General features: G+C 37.5%; 2 protein-coding genes across 7 annotated transcripts in view; one reads left to right on the forward strand and one right to left on the reverse strand.

The window, feature by feature from the left end:
* On the reverse strand, positions 1 to 12,139 carry LOC115223859 (probable RNA-binding protein 18). Its single transcript, XM_029794556.2, has 6 exons — positions 11,857 to 12,139; positions 9,741 to 9,829; positions 6,227 to 6,353; positions 4,729 to 4,815; positions 1,853 to 1,935; positions 1 to 817 (listed from the first exon to the last, which is right to left on the reverse strand). The coding sequence occupies exons 1-6, from the start codon at positions 11,869 to 11,871 to the stop codon at positions 631 to 633; spliced, it is 588 nt and encodes a 195-aa protein (XP_029650416.1). The 5' UTR covers positions 11,872 to 12,139; the 3' UTR covers positions 1 to 630.
* The window catches only part of LOC115224010 (ribosome-recycling factor, mitochondrial), a 17,731-nt gene continuing 10,114 nt past the window's right edge, over positions 11,542 to 19,158 (forward strand). The window contains exons 1-3 of one of the 6 annotated variants that reach the window (XM_036512739.1): positions 11,542 to 11,562; positions 16,559 to 16,802; positions 18,451 to 18,591. In XM_036512739.1, coding sequence (XP_036368632.1) covers positions 16,562 to 16,802; positions 18,451 to 18,591 — 382 coding nt within the window. In that variant the 5' untranslated portion in view covers positions 11,542 to 11,562; positions 16,559 to 16,561. Of the gene's footprint in view, positions 11,563 to 12,296; positions 12,371 to 12,990; positions 13,416 to 13,628; positions 13,653 to 14,120; positions 14,273 to 16,558; positions 16,803 to 18,450; positions 18,592 to 19,158 lie in introns of those variants that run through there. The other 5 variants (XM_029794796.2, XM_036512738.1, XM_036512737.1 and 2 more) reach the window with 5 other exon arrangements.

The raw sequence follows: 19,158 nt of genomic DNA on the forward strand, positions 1-19,158 counted from the left end.
TTTTTTTTTTGCATTATTGTATCAAGATTCAGTCCAACTATGATCATCTTTCAAACTGTTCACAAGTTTTATAAAAATCCTGTTTTATGTTAAAGTTAAATAAAGTGTATTCTAGAGAAGAATATGTTTAGATGTCATCAACAGAATTTTTCCAGTGGACAATGGCTCTCAGTTGAAAGTCGTTTTTTTTTCCTTTTATCAACTTACTCTCTTTCTGAAGATTTTTTTTTCAATTGATCCATGATGATGACAGAATTTCTGTCTCCAGTATCCTCAAATTACACTCATCATTCTTCATTTGCACTAATTAATCAACTACAAACTAAAAACTATATTACATGAAGTTACCTGAAATTGTTGAAACTTGGACAAAAAATAATACAGAAATATCTGCAGAAATGGACAAGATTTGCTTCCGTTCTTTTACAGGAATTAAATTTATTGTCATTGCAGTGTTGACATTGGTCGCTTTGAATGGACCATTCAGAAAATGACCATTTTTATTTTAGAAAAATGTTCCATCATTTTATTTATTTATTAATTTTTTTTTTCAGAAAAATGGTCTTTGATGCTTTTGCTTGTCTTTTTTTAATGTTTCTTCCTTTCTTTAAAAAAGAAAAAAAAAGTTCCTCATCTTTTAGAAAAAGTTCGTCTGTAAGGTTTAGTATTTTGTGGTTTTCGAGTGGTTGCCATTTGAGATGAGCACCATTTACTGGTCCCTGGTGCTGCTGCAGGGGCCAGGGAGTAAGTGAAATCCTTCTGAGTTTCTTCCATGGCTCGAAGTTTTGCTTCAATTGCTCGGATCTTACTTTCTCGGCTACAAAAAAGGGAAGGAAAATAATGCTGCGTGAACTGAAACGTCAAAAAAGGAAACAATTTGGGAATTCATCTGATAAGAACTTGGCTTTTTGTTTTGTGAAACGAAAATTAGCAACTCATGTTTTGCCACAAAACAAGTTGATTCTCTTAAATCTAGCAATCTTGAGACCTGGTCATCACTGGAACAAAGGCATGTGTTGGAAAACAATACCTGACACTTGCTTTTGTTACATTTATTCAAACCCCAAAGAATCCCTTTCAACACGTGGCTATGATGCTCTCCCACTACTCCTGCTCATCATCAAAGATGCATATATTATCAGTCATTACGAGACAAGCTCAAGTGGTTACGGTCAAGCAACTGACAAGCAAATTTCTGGGTCACAAAAGCAAAGTTTGAAAGGAATAGTAGCCATTTTCTTTGATTTCTAGATAGAAGCGAATAGGAAATAATAATTTTGTTATACATAGGCGCAGGAGTGGCTGTGTGGTTAGTAGCTTGCCTACGAACCACGTGGTTCTGGGTTCAGTCCCACTGCGTGGCATCTTGGGCAAGTGTCTTCTGCTATAGCCTTGGGCCGACCAATGCCTTGTGAGTGGATTTGGTAGACGGAAACTGAAAGAAGCCTGTCGTGTGTGTGTATATATATATATATATATATATATATGTATGTGTATGTATATGTTTGTCCCCTTAGCATTGCTTGAAAACCGATGCTGGTGTGTTTACGTCCCCGTCACTTAGTGGTTCGGCAAAAGCGACCGATAGAATAAGTACTGGGCTTACAAAGAATAAGTCCCGGGGTCGATTTGCTCGACTAAAGGCGGTGCTCCAGCATGGCCGCAGTCAAATGACTGAAACAAGTAAAAGAGTAAAACAGTAAAAGAGATGTTATTTAAGAAACTAACAAATATAGATTAGACTAAATAAATGCTGTTATCGTCACCTTATTCCATTAATGGAACCAAGAACTTCTCAAATGTAAAATTGACAAAAAAATCCCGTCAAATAGATGGAATACTTTCAACTAACCTTAGTCCTGAATTGCTGTCTATATTGCTTAATTTGGCATCTTCTTTCAAGACTTTTACCGTTAATGGTAAACCAATGTTTTGCTGCAATAAAAAAGATAAAAGAAATTTTAAAAAATCAAGAAGGCAAGGCAAAAACTGATTTTGGTTGGATGTCTATCAATTCTGTTATCAATTAGCTGCTATATTAAAATATCTTGTGAGTGCTTTTCATCAATTACATAATAGAGCCATGAAGTTTAAGGCTTTTGGCATTAACCCTTTCATTACCAACCTGGCTAAAACCGGCTCTGGCTCTGTAGTACAAATGACTAGTTTTCATAGGTTCTGAATTAAAATCTTCCATCAAACCTTTGTCACAATTTATGTTCCTAACACTAGCTTAATGATGACTAAGTTATTTTACTAAATCCTTTGTTAGATTTTAAATTAATTGAAAGAAACACGGAGCATCTCAAAATAAATACAGTAACGATAGGGTTAAGAAGGGCATCTAGCTGTAGAAACCTTGCCAAATCAGATTATAACGTGGTGCAGCCCCTCAGATTACCAGTTTCCTGTCAAACCGTCCAACCCATGCCAGCATGGAAAGTGGACGTTAAACAATGATAATGACAATGAAGGAAACAGGAACTAAAGGTATTCATTTCTGCAGACAGGGCTGGGTGCAGCTACCTGATTTCAGGTTCAGTTTAACTGCATAACACCACAAACAAGAACCTATTATCATAACATCAGTTAATTAAAGTTTTGTGAGTGAAACGATGCAGAAATCCATCAAAGGGACCATTCCTGTTCAAGAGTGATAGAATGAATTCATTTGCCTGATTTAACATCACCATCTGAGGATTGGATGAGTCAAGTCTATTCTGCTGCAAGCATTCAAGCAACATCCCGAACCTAAGCATAATCTTCTCTCTTCCTCTAACTAGTCATAGAAACTTTGTAAAGGGTCAGAAGTGCTGCTAGTTTCCCACTCTCTAATAAAGCCATTAAAATTACAAACACCTGAACTAAATGGTTTGTAGTATTTAGTTACCTCCCTTTATATTCTTAGTTTGGAATCATCAAAATAGATACAGTAATACCTCACTTCACAAAGACCCGCTTTAAGAGACACTGGGTTTACAAGCTTTTATGAGTTTTATTTTCTGTTTATGAGTTTTCGTTTTATGAGCATTCTCTGGGTACGAATTAACTCGTATATTATTGTTTTACTGTTCAAGGACTGGATTTCGGCATAATAATATATTCTCCACAAAATTTTGTAGTCCATGGTATAAGATGAAGATGTTTTAAAAAATTTATAATTTTTCAATTGTTTTTATAGTTTCAACATTTTCCCTCATTGATGCAAAGAAGTTAAAACAACTAAGTGCACAACAAAATTTTGTTTTTTAACTTTGTAATTAAAAAGAAAATTCATTTCAAGACCAAGATTAAAATAATTTCTAACAGAATGTTTTGTATTTGTTTCATCAGTAAAGAAAAATGTACAAACAAGTAAGACTATAGTGATTAAATCAGTTCTAAATGCTGAATGAAAACATTCAGTAAATCACTCTATAACATCTTAATTTCTACAAAATTAATGAAAGTCACATTGAAAATTAAAGAGTTCTGTAAAAGGAGCAAATTCAAGGCTTTAAGTCTGCAATTTAGCCAAACTCGTATCAATATAACAAGGTCAGTGCCAATATGCTTAGTCAGTCAAGAGATTTTAGTTAATTAAATTTACACTTGTGAGGAGAAAAGATCATTAGCTTAATCATTTATTTTGTCCAAGCAAGACAAATCTGAAATCTCAGTTAATAGAATGTGGACACTGGAGACAAAGGGAATCTTAATTCAATGTGATATGACTCTTAATCTTTTAACTCTGAACTAATGTATTATGACTTGTAATTAATATACTATAACTTATAACCAATTTATTATGAATTATAATCCATGGGATAAGATCCACAATTAATGTATAAAACTGTTGCTTGTGAAGACCTGTTGAGGCAAGTGAAAATCAAAATCAAAATCGATCAACATCAATGGAAATTGCAGCTGTGATACCAGTGCCAGTGGTACATAAGAGAACCATCCGTTCGTGGCCGTTGCCAGCACCACCCCGACTGGCCTCGTGCCAGTGGCACATAAAAAGCACCATCTGATCGTGGCCGTTTGCAAGTTCGCCTGGTCCCCATGCCGGTGGCACGTAAAAAGCACCATCCGATCGTGGCCGTTTGCCAGCCTCGTCTGGCACCTGTGCCGGTGGCACGTAAAAAGCACCCACTACACTCACGGAGTGGTTGGCGTTAGGAAGGGCATCCAGCCGTAGAAACATTGCCAGATCAGACTGGGCCTGGTGCAGCCTTCTGGCTTCCCAGACCCCAGTTGAACCGTCCAACCCATGCCAGCATGGAAAGCGGACGCTAAACGATGATGATGATGTAAGAAGTATGACTAATGCATGGCCATAAAACTTAGATAGTCTTCTCACAGTGCTGTAAGAAACTTCCTAAATATTGCCTTCAAGTTTTAGCACAAGGCCAGCAACTTCGGGGGAGGGATAGGTTGATTGATTACATCAACCCATGCTCAATTGGTACTTATTTTATCAATCCTAAAAGGACGAAAGGCAAAGTAGACCCAGTGTTTAACTGATACTTATTTTATCAACCCAGAGAAGATGAAAGGCAAAGTCGACTTTGGCAGAATTTGAACTCTGAACATAAAGACAGATGGACTGCTGCTGAGCATTTTGCCTGGCGTGCTAATGATTCTGCCAGCTTGCTGCCTAAAGAAACTTCTTAAATATTCAATAATAAAATAATTCTGATACAACATTTTAACGATCATAGATTATACAGAGTAATAAAAACATACATCTTTATCTGAATGTGCCAATTTGACGGATAAGTTTTTTGACAAAAGAAGTTTCCCATCAAGACATTGGCAGGCATAACTTGCTTCCTGAAAGTAAATGAATAACAATCATAATTAGATTTCATTTTAGCGATGATGAAAACACGGACTAAACAATAAATGTTGACACCTCTTTTTTTTTAAACAGCGTGGTTTATATAAAGTGAATAAAGACAATAAAAACAATACATTTGTAACTATGTTTATTGTTCCTCAGATATAAACATTTCAAACCTGTCTGCTGCTGTCCAGGTTGACCCCTAGATTCCAGCCTATTTCTGAAAATTCCCTACACTTAGGCAGTATTCAATCTTCCTACTAATTATTTTACTTTGATATTTGCAACACAGATTTCCAGTCAAATTTAACCCTTTACCCGACATATCTGGCCAAAATATTCTTCATGCTTTATGTTCAAAGTAACCAGATCCAGCCTCTCACACCTACCCTACAATGTTAGTCTAAAAATATACTGTCCCATAATCAAAACCTCAAGGCTTCAAGATAATGCAGGATAAATTCAAAACAATGGGAATAAATGTTATGTTTGATAGAATCTAAATGTGAAAGCGTTATGGTCAATCCTTCCTCATTCCTTTAAGGGAACCTACCATTTCTATCACTCCATGAACACTTCCCTCAGAATGAGTGAAGAGTTCTCTCTCTCATCCTTCACTGAAAGCATCTACCTCAACTCATCTCCCTCTAAAACACCTGGCTTTTGCACCTTTCTGACATTAACACTACAGGCACCAATAAGACAGCTTTCTTAAACATATCTCTGAGACTCTGTTGTTGCTATTTAAACACACACAAAAAAGGCTGTTCACAGAATTAAAGTACCGTTCCACCTAAGTTGACCAACATAAACACCTCTACATCTCGTCTCCACAGTATTTCACCAGTCAAATCTCAAACTGACCAATCAGTTCTATCAATCCATCCAAGATTTGCAGTCCTCTTCCATTCTGTTCCTGCCATAGTTGTCCCCACACAACAACTTAAAAACCTCAAGCCAAATTACACCAACATCGATTCTATGAAAAACCAACTGACACCCCACTTCCCAAGAGAACCTACAAATGCCTAAATGCCTTAAATGTCAACTGTTGGCCTGTAGACCAGCAATTTGTCTCAATATTGGTTTAAAACTTGGGCCAGCAATTTCGGGGGTGGGGCTAAGTCAATTACATCAACCTCAGTACTCAGATGGTACTTATTTTATCGGCCCCCAAAAAGATGAAAGGCAAAGTCAACCTCAGTGGAATTTCAACTGAAAACTTAAAGACGGGCAAAATGCTACTAATGAGTCTGCCAGCTTGCTGCCTTAATCTATCTCAATATCAACCAAGTTAATCTGTAGACCAGCAATCTGTTACCCTCACTCATTATTAACCAGATTAAGTTGAAACCCAGCAGTTGTTGTTAAGTTAAATGAAATCTCAGTAAATTATCTCACCTCTTTATTTTCATAAGTAGCAAAACAATATCCTCTGTGTTTACCCTGGTCTGGTCCTGACTTGTGGTACATCAAATCAAATTTCAAAAGATTACCAAATTTCTGAAGGATTTTAAGTAAAGCAAATCTGAAAGGTATATTTATAGTGGTAAATTATACTTATAAAGCAACAGAAAGGCAATATTTCACTGAAAAAGACATCCAGTGTATTTTGAATACATATCAAATTAAACAGTTAATATTATATGCAAACTCTTCAAGAACTTGGTTAGAATCATTCAATTCTTTCAAATTGATAATAGTTCATTCATCATCATCATCACTTAACATACATATTGGCATGAGCTGGACTGTTTAAAAGGCTCTGACTAGCTTAAGGGCTTATCTGGTCCCCAGTATCTGTTTTAGCAAGGTTTCTATGGCTAGATGCCACTCCTAATGCCAACCAATTTACAGAGTGTAGTAGGTGCATTTTTCATGGCACCAGCACTATTGGTGTCTCCAATTAACACGCAAGACAAGATCCCTTCAGAGAATAGGGGGACAGTGCTGAGGCAGGTAACATTGTGCTATGGGTGGAGAGGCTGAAGTAGGAAAGAGGGATAGGAAAAGGTGTCATGCTGTAGAGATACATGGCGACCTCAGCAGGAAAGAGCTGACAGATGGGGAGACGAAGTAGCAGGGCATACCTCAAGGTATATGATGGTTAGAGAGAGACGAGAAGCAGGGTGCAGAGAATCGAGGATTTCTGGATGGGTAGGTAGGGAGGATGAAGTATGGGGGAAAGAGAAGATGCAGAGGGACAGAAGTTAGGTGAACATAGAGGTAGATATAATGAGTTACAAAAAGGGACATCAATGGTAGAGATGAGAGGGAGTTCAGGGAAACTGGGATTCAGTGAATATATAGTAGTAAGGGATTATCCTGTGAATGAAAGATGAATGGTAAGTGGAGTGATTACAAGAAGAGAGATTACTGATAGCACAAACTAAGGGAAGGAATATGTACAGTTCAGTTGCTGCAATTACAGCAGCTGAACAAATAATGCCATAGTCAGAGAGATGTGAATTACAAAGAGGAGTAGCATACACTCTACCATTCATTCTAAGAGACCTTTTGTTATCAACAGAAGTAATAGCTGTGAACTTCCTCCAGCAACTTAATTTTTAGAATATCCTCCTCCAATGCTAATTAGGTCGCCTAGGTAACAGAAACTGTCTACTACCTCTAAGGATCCTCCTGGGCATTTAAGGAAATTTACTTTTGATGTGTTCTTAGTTTTTATTGCTCCTGCACATCTGCCACAGACAAGACTTCTTTCTCTGTTACTCTTCCAGTGGCTCCAATACCATATACATAGCCCTTTGATTCCCAGTTTTACTTTCACACCAGAAATTTTTATCTAATCCTGCTACCATTTCAGCTAACAGAACAAGGTTATCAGCATATCTGGATACACTGTATGGAATTACTACCTACATCTTTTCTACAAATCAAATACTGCCATTCTCCTGAAGGGATAAATATACTGTTTTGCTGCTTACTAGGATTTTGGTCTTTTCTAAATTCAAGACCCTTTGATTCCAAGCTTTACTTTCATACCTGAAATTTTTATCTAATTCTGCTACCATTTCAGCTAATAGAACAAGGTTATCAGCATATAGAAGTTCCTATGAGTAACAGTCTCAAAAACCTGTTATAGCCTGGAGAACAATAATAAGGTGACTGAGAGCTGAGCTCCAGCTTGCACACTAAAGTCATCACCATACTCATTGTTAATTGTTAGCCTGCTGACAGAATCCTTGTACATGGCTTGGACACCTATCATCAGCCAATTACCTGTTCCTAGCTTCTGCAGCAACCACCAGATCAGGGAGGCTTTCTCCAGTTGACAAAAGTCAAGTACAGCAGTTTACTTTTGGCTACTCTTTTTACTCTTTTACTTGTTTCAGTCACTTGACTGCGGCCATGCCGGAGCACCGCCTTTAGTCGAGCAACTCGACCCTGGGACTTATTCTTTGTAAGCCCAGTACTTATTCTATCGGTCTCTTTTGCTGAACCGCTAAGTGACGGGGACATAAACACACCAGCATCGGTTGTCAAGCAATGCTAGGGGGACAAACACAAACATACAGGCACACACACACATATATATATATACATATATACGACGGGCTTCTTTCAGTTTCTGTCTTCCAAATCCACTCACAAGGCTTTGGTCGGCCCGAGGCTATAGTAGAAGACACTTGCCCAAGGTGCCATGCAGTGGGACTGAACCTGGAACCATGTGGTTGGTAAGCAAGCTACTTACCACACAGCCACTCCTGGCTAAATATTTTGTTTATTAGAAGAGCGTCAGTGGTACTTCTTCCTAGCACAAAATTGAACTGTATCTCAGCCAATCTAATTCTCTTCCTAAAAAGGAACACCATAACTCCTTCAGAAGCTTTCAAGACCTGGTTCAGCAATTTGATACCTTTGTAATTACTTCTCACTAAAGCCTTACCTTTACTCTTGAAACAGTTTAATTATAATGTTGCTACACCATTTGCTGGGCATATATTTCTGTACAACCTGATTAACTATACAAGTGATTAGGCCAAAGACTATCAATACATCAATCTAGATAAAACATAACTGGACTACCTCACTGTGTATAAACTGCATGGACTTATATACAACACAATTAAATACTACATTGCAAAATGTGAACTGAGATTCAAAACCTATTCTAGATACCAAAGATGTGAATTACTTCAAAACATTTAAATTGCTATTTCTACCATATCCCTTTAGCATTCAGATCACTCTGTCAAATGTAATCTTTTTTATTTACATTGTTTTAGATTCATCATACATTATCTCATAGCTTTGCGAAATCAATGATGTCATTGCATATTTTTAGGATGACATGGTAGGGCTAGGTGTGACAGTCTGGATCTGACTGGTTTGAATAGGTAGAATATTTGGGATGGTTTAAATGCTAATGGGTTAAATTTGATTAAGGGTTGAATGAATCTTCTTAATGAATAGTAAATAATTAGTATTTTTTTATTTACTTGTTTCAGTCAGTTGACTGCGGCCATGCTGGAGCACTGCCTTTAGTCGAGCAACTCGACCCCAGGACTTATTCTTTGTAAGCCCAGTACTTATTCTATCGGTCTCTTTTGCCGAACCGCTAAGTGACGGGGGACATAAACACACCAGCATCGGTTGTCAAGCAATGCTAGGGGGACAAACACAGACACACAAACATATACACACACATACATATATATATACGACAGGCTTTTTTCAGTTTCCGTCTACCAAATCCACTCACAAGGCTTTGGTCGGCCCGAGGCTATAGTAGAAGACACTTGCCCAAGGTGCCACGCAGTGGGACTGAACCCGGAACCATGTGGTTGGTAAGCAAGCTACTTACCACACAGCCACTCCTGCGCCCGTATCTTCATCATTTTATAAGGATCAGTGATTGAGAATTGGAAAAGACAAAAGATGCTGTTATACTTACTCTGTAACACGAGGGTCAAGGTTACCAATCCATAGTCTGCACTGGTCGGCAGCATTAGGATCTTGAGGTGGTGCTGGGAGATAAGTTGGCTGCAAGAGCAAAATATAAGATTACATAGTGTTCACAACTTGGTAGACAACATTTTAAAACTAAAATGTAGAAGAATAAGGATCTGCACTTGTGAACGAGGAAGTTATTGTCTTTGATCCAAATCCGAATTAAACAAAATAACAATCACTTTACTCTTTACTCTTTTACTTGTTTCAGTCATTTGACTGCGGCCATGCTGGAGCACCGCCTTTAGTCGAGCAAATCGCCCCCGGGACTTATTCTTTTGTAAGCCCAGTACTTATTTTATCGGTCTCTTTTGCCGAACCGCTAAGTGACGGGGACGTAAACACACCAGCATCGGTCGTCAAGCAATGCTAGGGGGACAGACACACAAACACACACATGCATATACATATATACATATATACGACAGGCTTCTTTCAGTTTCTGTCTACCAAATCCACTCACAAGGCATTGGTCGGCCTGGGGCTATAGCAGAAGACACTTGCCCAAGATGCCACGCAGTGGGACTGAACCCGGAACCATGTGGTTGGTTAGCAAGCTACTTACCACACAGCCACTCATGCGCCTAGCTATGTTCCTTTACACAAACACAAAATTTTTCAGATATCTAGAGTCATTTTATGGTGAACTTATTTACTTTGTGATGTTTAGGAAATGCTTATTTTTATGCCAGGAATGTAAATAAAATTTTAAATATTTATTTGTCAAAACCAGCCCATTTTATTTCCAAAATTATTATATATATTTTCATCATTTGTAAAGGAGTGGCAACATCTATTTCTGAAGACTGTTATGCATTTTCCTATTTTAGTTATGTTCTGAGTTTAAAGACTACTTTCATCTTTTCACCAGAATGGTTAAAATAATTATCAATCAAGTATCAGGAAAATTATATTAACTACACCCCTCTAACATCATTATTTGGGCCAGAATTTGAAACCATTAAGGTGTCGAACTTGGAGAATCGTTAGCCCGCCGGGCAGAATGCTTAGCGGCATTTCGTCCGTCTTCACGTTCCGAGTTCAAATTCTGCTGAGGTCGACTATGCCTTTCACTCTTTTGGAGTCGATAAACTAAATACCTATTTCTTTATTACCCACAAGGAGCTAAACAAGGACAGACACAGGTATTAAAGTCGATTACATCGACCCCAGTGCGTAACTGGTACTTAATTTATCGACCCCGAAAGGATGAAAAGCAAGAAGTTGATATAATCGACTTGCCCCCATCCCGAAATTGCTAGCCTTGTGCCAAAACTTGAAACTATTATGACATTATTATTAATGGCTTAAATTTTGGGACACGTCTAGCAATTTAGGAGGGGGTAAATCGATTACAACAACCCCCAATACTTGACTGGTACTATATCTTGTTGACTCCGAAAGGATGAGAGGCAAAATTGACCTCGGCGAGATTTGAACTCAGAACGTAAAGAACCAAAAATGCTGCTAAATATTTGGTCCGGAGCTGATGATTCTGCCAGTTCATCGCCTTAATAACAACAACAACAATAATAATTAATAAAATATGAGTCAGGACTTCAAGCATTAATTAATTAAAGCAGTGAGTAGAGAGTGATTTTTTTTTTAATTTAAAGTTTCTACCCCAGCAGCCTATTACTGGGATAAACAGTTAATAGTAGTCATTATAATTCATTTAGCTTACGTCGACCAGAAACAATAATTCACACAGCTTGCTGTAGGATTTCAATTCGCAACCCTATTGTCTGAAAGATTGACACAAAGCTGTAAGTTGTTGAGAAATAGTAATGATTCAACACAAGTGTATTCTATTTTACTGACCCTGAGAAGGTGAAAGACAACGGAGGCCTTCGGGAAGATTTGAACTCAGACGAAAAGGTTCGAAATAAGATTAAACGAGCAATGTCTATTGTCTGTCTGCCAAACACCGCAAGGACAACACGAAATTTTTTATCAGAAATCTCTTGGTCCTTCCTTTGAAATATTTTCAAATATCATTTCAAGTTCCTATAATATAAGAAAATGTGTAAAGAATGATATAATTAAGGAGATAAACTTACCATGTCCGAAGTCATTTCACAACGAATTGTGAAGGGTTTACAAAAACATTTCTTAATTACAAACAAAAGCCTTTAAAAAAAGAACAAGGAGATCAAAATCAGTCGCAATTCTCTCTATTATGGCTTTTTTTAATGGCTTAGCTAAATATCTCATAAATATTTGTTTTAGTGATGGTAAAGCAGCTAATATAAGGTTTAATTTTGTGGTTTATATTTAAATGAAGAGAAAAGTAAAAGAATTTAAAGAGAAAATATTTTAAAGTAGTCAAGTTGGCAACGTGTAAAGCTATCAACTATATTTAGTTTGGTATTTAGTAATTCATCTTTTTTGTTTGGATTAATATTAATAACAGCAATAAGAATAATTAGTTATTATAATTAGTTTTATTTCTTTAAAACACTATTTGATTTATAAAGACTTATTTAACCTCCGATTCAATTCTACGCAGCGTCAGAGTGAATTACATGTAAATACAAAACTAGTGCTAGCCAAACATTTAACATGTGCCCCTCGGTCAGTAATTTTGGTTTCTCTTGTCAAAGTTTTTAGCTTTTATTATGTAAAAACATTTGTTCTTACATTTCTTTAATTTGATAAACGTGACGAAACATAGTGGAATCAGAAACTTATTGCTTGAATATATGTCATATATATTATTAGAAATAATTTGCAAGTTTTGCCCTTGACAGGTTTCTTGTTTCGCTTGTTTTGATAAGTTCTTTACTTGCAATAACTTCATTATCGCTTAGTCCTAAGTCAGATCTATAATCAAAGGCGTTTCAGCGGTGACCATCCCATCTTATTTTCATGCATAATGAATCATGAACTGTATTATCAAAATGTGTTTTTCTTGTTTTGAAGTGTAATTGTAGGAAAGTTTGTCTGCTAGGTCGAGCGACAACATTGCGGCTTCGTTTCCTCGTGGAATAAAATATTTATTTATATTCATTAAATATAAGTAATTGCTTCACCTTTGTAAACCAAGCTATCAATGAAGAGGTGATCCATTCTCAAAACCACCAAAAAAACAGAGAATTCAAATTATAAATACTGCGACCGGTGGATGAGGTTGTCTCACCGCAGGTCAGCTTCCAACCCAGTAGACTCATAATCAAAGACGTCTCGACCGTGACCATCCCATCTTTTTAATTACACAGTGTATATAGGACTGAATTGTCCAACGCGTTCTTCCTCTTTTATACAGCAGAGTGTAATTTGAAGGAAATTTGGCTGTTTTTTCTAGCAGCTCGAGTTACCACCTTGAGGCTATTTACTGTGTCCTTGAGTGGTAGAAACGTCCACCGGCGTCGATGCAATAATATTTTACAGTATTTGTCTTTCATTTCTCCATATTGCACCTTGATCGATGAGATTAAGAAGTACCTAACTTGAACTGAGATATTTTTTGCCGTACATTCCCCCCAAACATCTATTGTCTTGCGCAAGAATGAAAAACCAAAACAAGCGAGCCCTAACTCGGGTTAATATCCCTTCAATTCTGGATCCCGTGGGATGGGAAGAGACCAGATAGTCTTGCCCTTTTTTTCCTGGGTAAGAGGTAGGTGCCTCATCTTGAACGTCATAGTCTATAACTTCCTTGCATCTTCCCACATTCTAGATACCTCAGTAAATGGGAAGGTCTCTGCTTCCCTAGCCGAACGGAACAAATTCCTTAAGTATCGAGACTTGTCAGTGGACCATTTCTTTCAGTCAGTGGCGTTTGAGACGTTTGGAGGTCCTGGACCAGTAACAACGAAGTTCTTGTCGTTGGCGGCTCGCCTTACCGATGAATCAGGTAGTGCCCGTGAAGGTGCTTGGCTGTTCCAACGCCTTAGCCTCGCCATCTCCAGTGGTAAAGCCGTGAGCGTGTTGGCTTGCTTCAGTTGGTTCTGTTGAACCTTGTAGTGTGTGACCAATTAAGGCACTTAGTGTTGAATTGATGTTTTTTTTCTTTCTTCACTCATGTTTGTGATTTCTTCAATGTTGTATTTGCATTTTAATGTTCTTTTTAATTTTTTAAAGAGAAATACTAAGTAAGGTTTTTTTATTTTAATATATAACATAAACATGTACATCTTTTAGAACATTGTCATTTTATAAGATTTTGTTGGCTAATTTTTTAATTAACATAAACATTTATTTACAAGAAAGAAAATTACCAGAGAACTCTCATCTAATTCTTCCAAATCTTTCTGTTAAAACTGTATTTAAACTATTTGTGAGGAATTTTTTTTTTTTATCACAGCAACTGGTCGCACACCACAAGATTTAACAGAACCTACCAAAGCAAGCCAGAACGCTTGCAGCATTACTTTGGGCGATGGCAACACTAAGGTGTTGGGAAAACTAAACGTCCTCATGGGCACACCTAACACCTTGGTGAGGCGAGCTGCCAACGTTGACAAGAACTTCGCGGTATGTGGCCCAGTCCCTCCGAACATCTTAAACGTCACAGGTTGGATGAGATAGTTCACTGTCAGGTCCCAATACTTCAAGGTTTTATAACATTCGGCTGCAGAAGCAGTGACCCTGCCATTAACTGCAGCGTCCAGGATGTGGGAGGGAACGAAGGAGTCGCAGACTGTGCGTTTTCAATGAGGCACCTACCTTTAACCCAGGGTTAGAGGGTAAGACTATCTGGTCTCACTCTGGATAACCTGATGGCTCCAGAACGGAAGGGATATTAATCCAAGCCAGGCACCTGCTTAATGATTAGGTTTAGCTCTGTGTAATGAGCAAAGCGGCCAGCATTTAGGTGGCAGGACAGAGTATGAAGACCTGTGGGGTCGAAGGGCCTACCATAGCGGAATTTTGGTCTTAATGTGGTTTTGTATTATAAATGTATCATATAAATGTGTATTATATAGCTATATAATAAAATAAAATAAACCCTAAAAAAATGAACATTATTACAATGATTTCTAACATAGGCACTGGATCACATTTTCAGAGGAAAAAAAATTGTTAATGTTTTTTTTTTTTATCTTGAGGAAGGGTCCATTTCTATGAAATCATTGTTGTTACTGTCTTGGTATGTTACAGTATAGTTCTGGTCATTTACAATACCAGTGGACACACTTGTGCATTAAATACTTATGATTGAACAACAAAACAATCTGAAACTCAATAATTGTTTATCTTCACAACACTCATGACTTTTGCCAAACCTCTGAGATTTTGCTTTCAAATTTTGGAACAAGGTCGGTAATTTCAAGGGAAGGAACAAGTCAATTACATTGACCTAAGTACTTAACTGGTACTTATTTTATCGACTCTGAAAGGATGAAAGGCAAAGTCAACCCTGGTGGCATTTGAACACAGAATGTAAAGTCAGAAGAAATACCACTAAACATTTTTCCCGGCATGATAATGATTCCGTCAGCTCTCAACCTTGACATCACTGAATATTCTAAAGCATGTTGTTCAGTGCTCTGTCTATTCTGCTATCCACTGTTCTAACAAATAATTATTTCTAATGTAGACCAGCAGTTTTGAGGAGAGGGTTTTAATCAATACCATCCATCCCCAATACTTAACTGGTTCTTATTTTATCGACTCAGAGAGATGAAAGGATAAGTTGACCTTGGAAATATTTGACTCAAGAGCCAAACATTTTCCCCAATATGCTAATGATTCAGCCAATCCACCAGTTAACTACTCTTATTAATAATGGTTTCAAATTTTGGCACAAGGCCAACAATTGTGAGGTGGGTAGTTAGTGCCATCAACCCCAGTAATTGTCTGGTACTTTATTTTATTGACTACTACTACTACGCAGTCGAGAGATCGCGGGTTCGAATCTCAGACAGGGCGATGTGTGTGCTTAGCTCCATGCGGCTCTGGCAGAAGGTAATGGTGAACTTCTGCTGACTCTTTTGCCACAACTTTCTTTCACTCTTTCCTCCTGCATCTTGCAGCTCACCTGCAACGGACCAGCATCCTGTCTAAGTGGGGAACCTATACGCCAAGGAAACTGGGAAACCGGCCCTTATGAGCCAGGCATGGCTCGAGAAGGAACAAACAACTACTACTACTACTACTACTACTAATAATAATAATAATAATCCTTTGAACTCAGAATGTAGCATTTCTCTATCACTACCACAGCTGTTGCTACTACTACTATTACTACTATTAAAACACCCTCCGGTCATGAATGTGGGTGGGAGCAAAGGAGTCGCAGACTGTGCATCCCAAATGAGGCACCTACCTCTAACCCACGGTCAGAGGGTAAGACCATCTGGTGTCACTTCTGGGTAACACTGATGGCTCCAGAACTGAGGAGATATTAGTTCTCCTCCAAGGCACAAGTCTGGGCAAGGTTGTTTATAGAAGACAAACAGTCACCCATGTATACCAGCCTCCCCTCTCCACACCACCAATGTTATCCAAGGGAAAGGCAAAGGTCAAGCTGGGCACTGGTGACATTGCAACTCATTTCTAAAGCTGAGTGAACTTGAGCAATGTGAAAATAAAGTGTCTTGGTCAAGAATACAACACATGGACTGGTCTAGGAATCGAACTCACTACATCGTGATTGTGAGCCTGATGCTCTAATCTTGTAATTAACATACCAACATCTTGATTACTGACCCAACTATAAACTTTCTCTCTTAAATAATGTAAGGGCCTCAGGAATAATAATATATTGCAGGTTTTAATCAACCAGTTTAAAAATTTCCTTTTTATACTATATTGCAGATTATGAATACATGGAGGGTTTTATGGCGACTACAGACTGGTCTCTTTTCAAAGGTACAACCTGCTTTTATCCAGAAATTTCCTTCCACTTTGACATCATTCAATAACAGGAGACAGATGTTATGTATGTTATCCAAATGTCATGGAAATATTGATCCAAGATCCAGTGTCTCACTAACTGCATCATACAACTGGTGTCATATCCGTGAATATGCCAAAGCTTCCAAATCTAAGAAGAAAACAAGTAAGTGTTCAATTTATTTTCATTCTTCATTCGTTATTTACTAGTTATAATTATTTGTCTGGGGTGGATCTCCAAATAAGCAAAACATTACTGCAGAAACCGGTTAGGACATTCTGTGAATGTTGTTCTTTGAATCAGTTATTTAGAACTCTTGTTGAGTGTTCTTCCATGAATCAGGTAAATGATTATTGGATAGCTAGAAATGAGAGAATTCCATTTATGTTTGTTACTAAGGATGGTACAGCCCCATCACTATTCAATGGTAATAGTACACCCTCATATTTATAAAATACAATTTACAAACTGGATGGTATTTCCCCCTCACTGTTCAATGGTGCACCCTCAGGTTTAGAAAATACAGCTTACACAAATCTTCCTATAATACAAATTAGTGCCCACCCAGAATATTCTGAAGTACCCTCAGGTAGGCACCTAAGTCTAGCAATGAGTCTGGTCGCATTAGCCAATGTAATTCTCTCTTTTCGTGATGATAAGGTGTAATTTGATTGCTATTTCTAGAAAATCTAGCATTCACCCAAAGAGGATGAAAAACAAAATTGAACTCACAATGTAAGGAATATTGGTTACAGGTGTTGGTACAGGGCCGGCAGTTTTGGGGAAAAGGGTAAGTTGATTACATCAACCCTAGTCTAGTACTCAACTAGTACTTATTTTATTGAGCCTGAAACAGTGGCGGCTCATGTATAAGAACTGCAGTACCCCCTATTTCCACTTGATATTATTGATAACATTCAATATAATGAGTCCTTTTTTCTTTAAATCTTTCTTTATACTTGTGCATTATATAATGTTTAAGCTTAATGTCAGCAGCCATCCTCTAGTTTATGAAAAAAATCCTTGTATAGAACTGGGTACTTCACAGTTCCAGTGATGTGGTGTTTGGCTCACATGTCCAAGATAGGAAGCTTCACACTAGGAAGAGAGATCATTGCATGAATGACAGTGCCGGGTGAAAGATAGTGTTTCTTTTTGACTCTGCATGTGTTGTGCTTAAAAACATGTTTATATTCTTGAATGTGATAAAGTATAGAATTAAATTATTATCCTGCTTCCAGCTTCAGTGTTGCTGCCAGGATTTGAAAAATAGGGCACATTTCTCCCCCCTTGTTTTGTGATTTAGTGAGGATTTTTGAAAAACAAGGGGGAATTCACAGTGATGTTCAGTGAACAAATTAAACACACTTCTCGACAGTGGCTAAAACATGAACCGATCAAGTTTATGCATAAATTTTCGTTTTATATGTTTGTTTCTTTTTACACAATATTAAAACAACAGCTAAAAATTTTCTGAGGCAGCACCCCAACAAATTTTATCTACAAGTTGCCACTGTTCTGAAAGTCACCAAAGTCAACTTTGGTGATATTTAAACGCAGAATGTGAAGAGGGATAAAATGCTGCCCTGCATGCTAACAATTCTGCCAGCTTGCTGCCTTAACTAGAATAAATATTATAGAATATTTCCTCTGATGCTTTAATTTTTTAAGATTCCAGTAATTTGGTTTCCTTTCTCTTTATCAACAATTCCTCAAATTTCATCAATAAAAGGTAAAACTAATAAACATTTGCAAATGACTTTTTGAAGACTGTTCCTTTTGGAAGGTTCTCAGAAATTCCTTTTTCTGCTAGCAGGTAAACCAAAAGTGTTTGTTAGTGATGACCAAATGGAGGAGGTAATAAATTTGACAGCTTTCAAATCCGAAATGTCTAGTGTGTTGGAACAGCTTCAACTGGATTACTTAAATCAACTTTCTCTCAGAGTATCCACCCGTAAGTTGTCCTAATTTTCACTGTCATCATTATAATTATTATTATTATTCTCATCAACATGAATTACTTTATCATTATTTTAATGTCTCCAAGTTCTTCATGCTGCTATAGACATGTCGTCTGTCTTCAGTGTCAGAGCCTTGAAATAAAAATAATTCTCTCTCTTCTCATCTTATACCAATCACTTCCCTCTTCACACTCAGTATTTAATGATGAGATTTTCCAACATATTCACCAACTGCACACACTTCTACTACTACTACTACCCCCAACACATGATATTATTGAATTTCTCTCTCTCTCCTTTCTCATTCTCTCTCTCTCGTTCTCTCACTCCCTATACCTCTATCATCTCGCTAATTCTCCCTTTCTGATGTAGAGTTTTATCTTTTTTCCTCTTTCTATCTCTTCTCTTTTACTCATACACACTATTGCCTCCTTTCTTATTCTTCCTTCCATCCCATCCTCCTTTTATTTCACTGTCTGCTCTCCTGACTATGTCTCACCACTTATCTCTCTCTATTTCTCTCTTTCTTTCCCCACCTATCCATCTTTATAATGCACATC

Source organism: Octopus sinensis, linkage group LG24 (assembly GCF_006345805.1).
Source record: "Octopus sinensis linkage group LG24, ASM634580v1, whole genome shotgun sequence".
Taxonomy (NCBI): Eukaryota; Metazoa; Mollusca; class Cephalopoda; order Octopoda; family Octopodidae; genus Octopus; species Octopus sinensis.